This window comes from Dendronephthya gigantea, unplaced genomic scaffold, assembly GCF_004324835.1.
Source record: "Dendronephthya gigantea isolate DGI-Jeju-01 unplaced genomic scaffold, DenGig_1.0 000021F, whole genome shotgun sequence".
Classification (NCBI taxonomy): domain Eukaryota; kingdom Metazoa; phylum Cnidaria; class Anthozoa; order Malacalcyonacea; family Nephtheidae; genus Dendronephthya; species Dendronephthya gigantea.
The window spans coordinates 2,499,965-2,511,937 of record NW_021163031.1 but is presented as its reverse complement, the minus strand read 5'-3'; the positions used below and the strand labels follow the sequence as shown (position 1 = coordinate 2,511,937).

At 37.8% G+C, this 11,973-nt stretch overlaps 1 protein-coding gene across 1 annotated transcript; it reads right to left on the bottom strand.

Moving 5' to 3' along the window:
- Nucleotides 1–7: 7 nt before the first annotated feature.
- Nucleotides 8–11,738, bottom strand: LOC114522031 (tubulin glycylase 3C-like). The gene is made up of 19 exons (XM_028542634.1): nt 11,137–11,738; nt 9,210–9,305; nt 7,576–8,019; nt 7,206–7,502; nt 6,672–6,752; nt 6,021–6,068; nt 5,146–5,260; nt 3,883–4,199; nt 3,697–3,758; nt 3,540–3,603; nt 3,187–3,364; nt 2,973–3,064; nt 2,838–2,890; nt 2,592–2,705; nt 2,401–2,506; nt 1,965–2,024; nt 1,810–1,897; nt 1,655–1,719; nt 8–1,413 (listed from the first exon to the last, which is right to left on the bottom strand). Exons 1-19 carry the CDS (start codon nt 11,629–11,631, stop codon nt 517–519), a joined length of 3,672 nt encoding a protein of 1,223 aa, XP_028398435.1. The 5' UTR covers nt 11,632–11,738; the 3' UTR covers nt 8–516.
- Nucleotides 11,739–11,973: the final 235 nt, after the last annotated feature.

The window sequence follows — 11,973 nt, the reverse complement described above, 5'->3', positions numbered from 1 at the left end:
GTGTCGCCATTCAAATTCAAAACTTGGACGTTTTTAAAATTTTGTTGTTTTTTTTTCGGTGTCAAACTTTGAACTCTGTGATGCCGTGAATAAATACACTGCCTTGCATGCAATCGTGAGAACTCCTTTGCCATTTGTATGACTACAAATCTAGGTGGCCTAGGTCACACACCACCAATGGAGAAACTGTTTCTAAAAAGGTTTTTCGAGACGTGATTTTAAGAAAGTTTATGCATTGGTCTAAACAATAAACTGCAATTAAAAAATCTAAATTCACAACAGTATTTTTGAAGTCATTTGTATTTAATACGTTCTCTTCACAGTCCATCGCACGCAATATAGATATTGCCTATGAATCTGGAGTGGTGGTAATTTGCAGATTTAGTCATCGATAAATTGTCTTTAGCTCTCGTAACGAACATTTCACTTCTAAGGATTTTACATCTTCAAAAGATCACATCTATAATCTCGTATTCAACCACCACCCTGTGTTCCCTTCGGGTCATATACTACCTTTCAACTAGTTACAGTCTCTGCATTTTTTCGTAGCATGGTCTCAGGCCCCATATCTATAGCCACGGTCTGTCCCTGTCCATACCGCTTATCTGTATACCGGAGTATTGTCCTAGGGGTACCTACGTCCGGTATTGATATCAACCTTGCTGGTGGTATTTTATTATTGTCTATGTGATCACCTTTTCTTTTAACATGACCCTCATTGTTAACGCGGGGGATATTTTTGTCCACTGGGTCCAAACCATTATCCGAGTGTTCCCCTCCCCACTTTTTCATCTTTTTGGCAGCTTTGCCCTTGTTTTTCGTTTTAACGAACTTATTTTGAAAGGTCTTTTTGCCAGCAGGTTTAATATTTGGATCCATGTTGAAGGTCCGTAGTTGGGTCAATTTTCCAGTCTCAGAACTTTTCTCAGAATCCAGAAGTTTTACGGACTTCCAACGTCTTGGCTGCTCGTTCAAATACGTATTCATAACATGATTGCGTGATTGCTTTATGTTGTTTAGCAATGAGTCGGATTTTCCTGATTTCTCATCACAATTTAGAGTAAGATTGTTTTCCTTCAATTTTAAAATTGTCGTGTCTTTAGCTTTGTTATCTTCTTTCATGTCGTCGTTTCGGTTTTCTTTCGTGTTTTGTTTCGTTTTCGTCGTAATGGTCTCGGATTGTGTCGTATGCTCACAATTTGTCGTGTCGATCTCGGATTTCGTCGCGTCATGCGCGGACTTAGTCGTGGACGTATCATCGTTAGGCTTCGCTGGATATTTTTCTCTAGGCCGTGACAGTTTTTCAATACGATTTGCACTTGGTTGCCGCCGGAATGAAAGATGCGGTGAGAATATTGCTTTACCATTCACAGCTAAATTTATTCCAATGTATGGTGGTGCGTCAACATAGGGCTGCAATAAACATATTTGCATGAAAGTTTTGGGAGTCTCGTAGATATAAATAGCATTAGCGAGCCAGGTTCGTGGTTAACAAATAGAATGGTGTTAATGCATAAAAATTCGAAAAAAATTTTTTTTGATAAACCAGGAAAAGTTGCCAAAAAATTCATCCCTTATGGCGACTCCATGCAACTGTACTTAAATTCTCTCCAACCAGATAGATGCCCCAGAATCATGATATTCTCAAAATCACCTGTTTAAAGGCCAATTCAAATTTTCCTGTGTCACAGGTTTTGTCTTCTTTTCTGTCCAAAACCACTGAAAAAGAAATCTAAAGTGATTACTCAACGATTCTTCAAGACTAACTATAGGTGTGCGACTAATGTAGCATGCCTTGTTATTCCTCACCTTTCATAGTGTCCTCGATAACATGAGCGCAGAGTTTTCTTGTTATTGCTGTACTAGCACCCATCGCAGGACTTGAGTTAATCTCAATCTAAAATGAGTACATTAAAAAGAATAACTTCTACCCTAATCTTATTCTGTTTGCATGTTCAACTCACCAGCCAAGGCTTGTAATCTTCTGTCAACATAAAATCAGCCCCGTATAACTCAAATGAATTCTAAATTGTAATAGAGGGTGAGTATAAAGACGTTGTCGTCATGAAAGCCCAAGTCATTCAATGAGTCTTCAGGTACTCTTGAGTTTCTCTCAGAAAATATATACTGTAAGGTGATTAGAAAACGTCAAACATTAGACCTATTTTCCACATCGAGCTTTTCGTAACGTTATGTAACGTAATTCTTTGTCTCAAAGTCATTGTTTGCCCAAATGCTCAGAAAACCCAAAATTCGCTTCAGTATACGATAAAGTACAGATTCAGTTAGCGATGTTTCATCTCTTAAACTGTAGCACGTTACTGTGCACGTTATAGCACGTTACTTTAACAGTGCACGCTATAGAGCAAAGAGTACGTTAAAATGACCAGACCAGCTTACCTTTCTTGCCTCTAAACTAAGTTGACAACATTCCAAGGTATAAACGATTGCTTCACGCATGCCTGGATATATCACTTCCTCCCATAATTTTCCATTACCTCTTTTCCTTAAAACATGCAGAAATTACGGCTTAACGAGAAATTACCTGAGTTTACTGGACTCTTGTGAAAAGATTTTTAGTATTTTTTTACCTGAGATAATCTCGAAAATTGTCACTACTCCACATGTTGTTATCAGGTAATCGTTCGTCACGTACGCCATTTTGATAATGTTTCTGTATGGAATTGTTTGCTAAATGGATACATCTGCAAGAAATGTAAAATGCATTCTATATTGCAAGACTAGGGAAATGATGGTAGAAAACTTCTTCAGCAAAATATATTTATGTTACTACAGTTTGAGCAGCAATGGGTGTAACTAAATGAGCCTAAACTTACGGTTCAAAATTATCCAAGGTGAATTCTTGACTACAAAATCTTAAATAACAATCCTAAAAAAGACAAAATAATTCAACAACTACGTAACGGTCTGTACAGACGACTAAATTAGGAGGTAAAAACGCTAAACTTTACTTTGTAAAACCACAGCGTCAGTGGATTCCAGTCAGTGACAAGAAACCATTGTCTAATATCGAACTTTGTGTTGTATATTAACAGCGGACGTTCTATTAAAAAAATAGACACAATTAATTACGCCATCTCTCCATTTATCCTCAGGTAAAGTATTTCATTGAAATCCATTTTCCGAGAGCTGAGAAGTATGATTTGTCTCAGAGGAAGTACAAACCTATATATTTCTGCACAATCCATCGATTTTCTTTCTTAACTGTACTGCTAACAAGTTTGAGAATATCTTCCAACATGTCCATGCACATTATACCGCGTCCACGTGACTTGGCGCCAGGTTTCACAATCCATACGTTGCGCACTCCGTCGAGGTCCAACTGAGGTAATAATTCTCGCATCTGAAAAAAAATTGAGATATCTAGAGAATGAGGGAGTAACAGTAACAGTAATGCAGCAAAATCAATTAAAATCCAAGAGAGTAATTACTTCAGTCAATTTTTCGAAATTAGTGACAGTAAACGGACGTTCAAGTACTATAAAGTTCATTACGTTCAGTTGGCTCAGTATATTTACCTCTTTCAACATTTCTTCACTTCGTTCAACGTATTGCTCGCCTCCCTCTATTGTGCTGCCCTTACTAAAAATGAAAACATTTGATTGAAAAACATCAATTTTGAGACATCTAAAAAAGGTAAAATTATAAAATATCCGCTATTGTAGGAAGACCTACTGAATTATCTTGTAGTAATAACCAATCAGACTGTCCCAATCTTCTTCTGTCAACATAGCATTCTAAAACACGATAAAATTTTAGTGAATTGTCTAACATATTAATTAAAAAAAGGAATACAGATGATAGATGCAAGAAAAATTTCACGATTCAGTCTAGGCAAACTACTCTATTTTCCCACATTACCTCATATTGACCATCAATGTCCTCGTTGTTCCTACACACGATAAATTGCCTGCACGCCCGCAGGGCAAGCAAGATAGCACGTGGCGGCACCTGTTTCATCAGAGACCGCCGCTCGCTTGAACTTAAACTACTTGATCGAGATCGTTGTGTGTTTACTGAACAAGATGACGATCGCTGATTTGCTGAACCAATCTTTCCCTTGAGGTTTATCGACGATTTCGTTTTGGCGCTTGACTGGATGCTCGTTGGTGATTGGTCTTTGGAATGCTCGATTAGTAACTTCAAAATGTTGCAGGCTGATGTGATGCGGTAATCCTCTGGAGCGTAAAAGACTCGATTAGTTCCAAATAAACGCCTTCTTACTAAACATTACTTCTTACTTAAAGCCTACACTACCCAAGACTAGGTCAAGATAGAGGCGTTCCTTCATTCACCTCAAAACCTACTACCACTAGCAAGCTCACTGTGAGCTATTGAATCCGAAACAGATCAACACAAAAGCACTTTTATAAGTTTCATTGGATGAAAACCCTCGCAAAAAAGCCTTCATACTAGGCCAAAGGGTCTTCACAATATGAATATAAAAATCTAGGCCAAAGTCAGGCAAGTATGTGGGACGGCAACACAGCCCCTAGCTTCCTTAACCATTTCTTTCTATCCACACTCTAGCACTTGATCACCCTATACGGGTGGTCCGGACTGCGGTGCGAAGCGGGTCAAATTTTGAACGTCAGTATTGAAAGGCAGCGAAGATATTTTATGTCTGAAGTCCAAATCAATCTACGAAATCTGTCAAAGCATTTGCTATCATAATCATTGCTTCTTGACGGCAAACGGTGTTGAGTGTAATCGGCCTCTGAGCTCAGTCAACCCTTCCTCATTATCGAACATATATCATATATACCGCGTAATGACCGCGCGCAAATCACTGCATGGAACGCGATTTTTCTTTGTCTTTTAACATTTGTTCTAAGGCAACTCAAGTAACAAAGACGAATTTCGTACCCGACCGAAGTTCGTCCTTTTTTCATGAGCATTTCAGAGGAGCTCAGATGTAAATATGCAGACAATGAAGGATTTTTATCTAATTAACACGATCGTAGGCGATTTGGGAGGGTAAAATGGTATAGTCAGAGCATACACAAACGACAACAGTCGTTTGGTATAAAAGGCCTCTGTCTGTCAGCGTATGAATTAGTTTTTGTGCAGTGGCAACCAGCCTTAAATTGCATTCCTCACTCATGACTGAATTTTCGCGCTTACCAATAAAAGCCTCCTTTTCATCATCAGAACCAAGGCGGTGACAACGTGGAAAGAAATCATCCGAGCTTGCATCTTCAAACCAAGCTAAATTTCGTAGGTGCGTGCACAAACCAACCTAATGAGTCGTAATTTTCAAGTTAGCTCCACAAAAAATGTAAAGTTTCTCTAAAACTTATACAAATATAGTCAAAAACACGAGAAAGAAATCTCATGTGCTATATACTGAAATATCTCTACGGCATGCGCTACTATTATCAATTATTAAAAACAGACGGATGTTTTTAATTCCTCGGGAAGGTAAATCTAATCTAATCTAATCTAATCTAATGCAATTCCAAGGTTGCTTCTTTTCCATACAGCAGCAATTAATGCTTGGTTTGAACATCTACATATGTTTGTACAACTAAGACAATAGATAATGAGATTACATTACCCTTCATTATCTCATCCTGTACATGCAGAGGGAGTTAAAAAATTATTTTCTTATTCAAATTTGTCGACAACTACATTGTACGTATAGTTTTAATACACAGTTGGAATGCATTTAAACTGCTCAAAGGGATATTTATGTTTTGAATTAATTAATGATTACTTTATGCGACAAATTTGAATATGTGAGGGTTGCCAGATTAATGAAAAATTAGCCAAGTATTATTTACCACAAGCTTAGTTTTTTTTGTTTGAAACAAAGAAATCAAAGGGCCGACTAAAACAATCTTTGGCTTCTTTCTTCAGTAATCTGGCAACCCAGCCGTGTATTGCGATCGAAATGCGGTGGGTAAACCAGGACGTATAGTTATTTGTCTTCTTCAAAGTAATATCACTAACTGTCGCAAGTCAGCACCAAAACTAACGGTCATTCAACATGAACTAACCTTAGTTGTGAAGGAATATGCCCTTGAAAAGTGGTTAGCAATCTGTTCCTACAGAAGAAATAGGTTACGCGAATAGTTATCACAAGTCTATAATAATTTAGTCAATTGACTTAGTTTGGCTTGGAAAATACAACACTAACTTGTCGATGGGTTATTTAACGAAAGGAAGGTTATAGGTTTCTGGCTGTTTTTCTTGACGACATTGTTTTCTTGACGACATTGTTAACATATATTTGTTGGAGCGAGGATATAATCGCAAGGTAACTGATTTATTATATTTATATTGTAATGAGAAGGTGGCCGGGTATAGTAAAATTATGCTTAAAGTCTCCTCTTGCAAAGCATCGTTATATTTTGAACTATTATCTGTATATTTGGTATCATGTTTCATCTTCAGCAGAAAATGTTTAAAAAATGATGATATCAAAATACAATAAATATAAAATAGGTCGTAGAACACTTGATTCATTTTTGATTTTGTAGTGTGCGCCGGTTTTCATTGTCAAACGCTTACTCGTGCAAACAAATCTTGTTTAAAACTAAAAGATCGTGTTGTCGACAAGACTTTGTTCTTAACAGTTAGCAGTGTGTTTTTATAATACAATTGTGTACTAGCAAAGGTATCAGTAAAAATCTTAACGGTTTCCATACCTTTCTTAGATATTTAAAGTCGATGTCGTCTCGTTTGCATGTCCAAAAGAACGTTGCAGTTGCATTGCGACAGAATCGTGACTAGGGATTATAAATAGAGTTTATAATCATAAGCATGTCGAAGTGCGTGTCGAAATTGGGCAAAATCGCTAAAAGCACAGACAAAAAGGGCCCTAAATTTTAAGCGCATCACACTGAAACAGTCAGTGATAGTGTTGGCACTGTGTGATGGTCATCACTTGCTCCATCAATTTAGCTTTAAAAGCAAATGTCGGAATTCTGCAGCTGATTCCTGTGTCAAAAGTCTGATGCACCCTCCGAGGGGGGGGGGGAAGAAAGATCTCAACCTGAGTCTTACTCTCTCGTTGTTTGGGCTTCACCCACTGAATAGTTATTGATAAACCATAATGTAGTGTTCATGGCTAGCACACGAACTCATATTTTCAATAGCTCCCGTGTCCGTGGCAGATTTAGACCTAAAGCCCGGTACTGAATTAAACAGGCGACCGCTTGCTAATAGCTTTGATAACTCACCAACAAACTATATTCACAATCCTCACTCTCATATCCTGCACTCCAAACGGCATTATCTGAACCCATATAACCATCACTGTCCTCTTTATCACCACTATTCCTCTCACAACCCTTTTCTATATCATCAGTATCATCGTCATCTTCATTATCACTAGAGTTGGATTTCTCTTGCGATTTCTTGTTGCTATTAGTTACGACTGCCGGACAGCCTTTGAAGTGTTTCTCGACCCAACCTCTCTTGCGTAGACTAGCGCGAACTACTGGATAAGGTCCGTGGCAGACAAACACCTTTTGATTCTAGCAAGTAGGCAAAAGTAATTCACCTTGCAGATCCCTACATATATCCTAACAAGAAAACTGCTAAACTAACCTTCATTGCAGCCTCAGCTATTTGTTTAGTCTCTCGTAACTTTTTAAACATAGCCATATTATGATATTGTGCTCCTCTTGTTACTTGACCTGAAACAGTCGATGCTTTTCGATGACCATCTTTGGGTTTTAAGATCATTTTACTTGGCTTTATGATATCATCTGGTAGCAGACTGTCTTTACTACTGTTCGCTCCAGGGTGAGTTTTTAATCTTTTGTGAGCTCGACGCGACAGTTTGTTTTGTTCCTCTGAGTGATATGGTGAGTTTTTTATAAACGAATTGTCTTTCTGTTGTGAAGTTGAAGTTTGGTGAGTGTTGTGGAGTTTCATATTGCGTCTTTGAGAATAGTCATTTGTCAAGCAGTCTGGAGCAGATCTTGTTATCTCTGTCTTTTTTATTTCGTCTGCTTCACTTTCATTTTGTCTCTCCGTCTCATTTTGCTCCTACATGCGAAGAGTTGATAAAAATCGGGAGATTTATTAGTATTTTCTCTTCAAAATCATTAAACAAAACCGGCTTTGTCTTTTATTTGATTTTATTTTCCTACTTTATGGCAATACTCAAGTGTGAAAGTGTGAAAGAAGCTAGCATGCGAGTGTCGGCTAAGAATATATATTGGCATAAGCATGGTTGAATTCCTCATTCATGTCTCAGCGTTTTCAACAGCCTTTTTTTCTGACTTATTTAAGCAAACGTAAGATTACATAACATTATGGATAGTGATATATTTTAGGACACTACATCTGAGTCTTTTGGACGATGTCACAGACGGTAAAAACCAAAAAAAACAGGTTAAACGCAACGGTTCTGCATCTTAGAAAACTGGACGAATTGGCGTGCATACATAAATTCTTCACAATATAATACTGAGGTTCTGTTTGCTATCTCGAAGTGAAAGCCTGCAGCACACGAGAGCTATCCCCCGAACAAAACGTTATTCGTGTCTGTTTGCTCAGCACTTTACTCTCCGAGTGTGAATTTCACTGAATATTTGGCCTCATGCAGCCTTGACTCACGTATCAAACATGTTTGATCTTTTTTGACACGCGAGGTGGAAATCTCACCGTGTGCGCTTAACATGAGCTACATGCTGAGCAAGAAATGGGAAATTTTTAAGTTAAAATGATAGACGGCCCACCTGAACGGTGAATCGCTGATCGAGCACCTCCAGACGACAACGTTGAAGGTCTGTTTTCCACCTGAAGCGTACTGTTACCTGGCCACTCCAACTACGAAATACCGGACTTTCAAGCAGAGCAGTGTGCTGCAGTTCCGAAAACCTGTATTTTTTGCCGTTCGCACAAGTTAATAAAACTTTTCAAGGAATTACATTGTTGGTATCAAAACTCAAAAGGTTTCTCGTCAAAATAATAAGTTCAGCTTAGATTCGTTAAACATCACTTCTCTAGCTGATCGAAATAAAAACTCACATTGACTGATTCAACTTGAAATTAATGTGAACTATTATTGCGATTTTCAAACCACAAACGAATACAGCATTTGCTAAATATATTTAAATACTTTCATCAAACACCGCTTATATTTAATCGGAAGTTAGTCATGAAATAAAGTATGCGTTGTAAGCAAATATTCACTCTTGGGTAGTATATATTTTAGCTACATGTATACGTACCAGATTTGTTGCTTTTTTCTGTTTGTGACTTTTGATAACTGGAATTAATCGTCCCTGATTTGCTTGAGATAATGGCATTACTTCGTGATTGTCTAGCTACAAATTTAAACGTTTTTTCTTGTGAATGACAATTTGATGTTGACTTTTGCAAGATTGTTTCAATATTTGAAAACTTTAATTAGAATATTGTGTGGTTTGTTCTAATTAATATTTTATTGCATGATGTGTGATAATTTGCATTTTCAATAATTTCATGCCGGTAAACGCGCTCGCTTTGAACCATTAGATTGATTACAATTTTTTTAGTTGTGCCATACAGTTTGCGCTAAACATGCTTGACAATTTCAAGAGACACAAATTTATATTTGTTCGTGTGCATGCCTTGAACCGATCTGAGAATAGATTGAATTGCGTTTCCTGTGTGACCTGTGTCTGCGGAAACCGCAGATATATAAAAATAGGCAAAGATCACGCTATCATTTTAGCTACAAAAAACAAACAAATTCAAAGTGCTAAGATGGCAACGAATTTAGTTTTCCGAAACATGGTAATAGCCCAGGTAATAGGGGAAGGATTTACCTGGGGCCGGTTGTATCAAGCCCGTTTAGCTTAAACGGTGGTTAAGTTCGGCGAAATAGAAATCAAGTCTATCGTTTTATTCAAGAAGCAAACTAAATGTTTTCAACCTTAATACAACGATACTGTTTACGACTGCATATTCAGTGCATAATATTCAAGTTGATCATTCAAGAGAGATGTAGCTAAGAGTGTTATTTTTAAAATTTGCAAGACGTTGCTCGTTATTTTACACCAACAATAAAAAATCACTGTGATGTTTTTGCCGTCACAATGTCAAAACCACGATCAAAGCCAATCTTTCCCATCGATTCTCAAGTGGGACCTTCGAATCGGAAGTTCTTTTAGCCTCAAAATTTTGATTAGATCTGCTGTGGCATGTGGTGCACTGCCAGGCTTGTGGGTGCGTTGACAGCATTTACGACAAGTACGTGTATCAGGCAAACACTAGGAGGCGTTAAGGGGACTTAATGTTTTTGCTATTAAGTTAAAACTATGAAGTATCATGATGACTTAAAACTATGAAGTATCATCATGACTTTGAGATAAAAAAGAAGACAGTATAGTGGTTTTTCGAATTGCCCTCGGTATAACCTGGATTAAACCTTAGTAATCTTAAATTAGAGGTTCTAAATCTTTGATAACTAAAACGGTTGAAAAACTATCCGGTCGATAGCGCTATCCAGCTTTCGTACAACCGGCCACTGGCACAAATTATCGTGATAAAAGAAATTCTAGATCTCATGACACACACTGAAACGTAGTATATTTTATGCACCCATAATTTTGAATAAATATACCAGCATTGTAAAGCCTCTGCATCTGAATAAAACTATACAGTGACAGTACAGCTAAGTATTCAAAGTATACTGTTCTTATTTCTGTACATGCTTCTACCCGGGGATTTGAGCCGGGGTTAAACAGCCGCCATATACAAATATGCTGGGGGACTTATGCAAATTTGAGTTTCTCTTATACTTCATGAATTTCATTAAAATAAGTTATGGCCTTTGTGAATGTGTACATTTGATGATGTTAAATCGTACATTGAAGACTAAAACTGTAAATTCTGTGCAGAAAATTGCAAATCTGTACACTGCACATATGCCATGATTAGAACTCTATAATCCAATCAATGTTCACAGTTTATTAAAATGAACATTCAACAATTTGTGTTGTGTGTTTGAAACCAGTTAACGCTAGAAATATTGTTGTTCTTGTATATATAAACACAACGTTTACCCTTAGCTCTGGCCTCTGTCTTTGATTAGTCAAATGTAACGATCAAGCGGGTCAATCGCGACCAAAAATGTCAAAAATTTTTCAAATGTTTGGCACTTGAAACACTTACCATCTTTTTCTGTTTCTCGACATGGATAAGCTGTCGTTCGAGAAAAGATGTTTTTAAGCTCTGTGCGATTTTCTCACTTCGGCTGCTCACTTTTGGTTTAAAGGTAAAATTCATTTGGACCTCAGCAACTAACGCGTTTGCTCGTCGTTCGATTGATTCACGAGCTCTACCGGTGCGTCCTTTGGCCATGCGAACGCTAGCCACGTTAAGCCGTGGAGTAAACGTGAATTCTTGTTCGAAATTAACTGACTGTCGACGATACTGTTTATCCGTAATCTCCCCTTCTTCGCTCTTAATCTTAAGAACTCCATCTTTCGTTAAACTACGCGTTTTCGTGTCGTTTTCCGCTGGAAATCCATCACAGGTTAAGCTAGTAATCTGTAAAGCCCGTTTACTATGGGGCAAAACTACATCTGTATTCCCATAATCGGCTCTCGTGTGGTCTCGACATAACGATTCACGCATGTTTCTGTATGCTTCACAATATTTTAACATCGTCAGTTATTGCTCGAGTCGCCAGGGAGTCTTAAAGTTCGGCGTTCTGCAACTTTGTGTTGTTATGAACGCCATGTTGAACTTTGACGCCACTGTTGCTACGCAACAATGTAATTGCCACTTCGAACGTAAAAAGTGGCGCTTGGTGGCGCCGCACACTATATAGACCCTCGTGGGAGTGAAACGTAGCTACAAAACCCCGGCCTACGAATGATTGTTTTGTTTTCTTACGAAGAGATCAGAGTCAACAGCTTATTACTGATGTAAACGTTATTGCAACTAAAAAATTGCAAAAGGATGTGCATTTAGTTTCTCCTGTAACTAAATGAGTTCTGTGTGAAT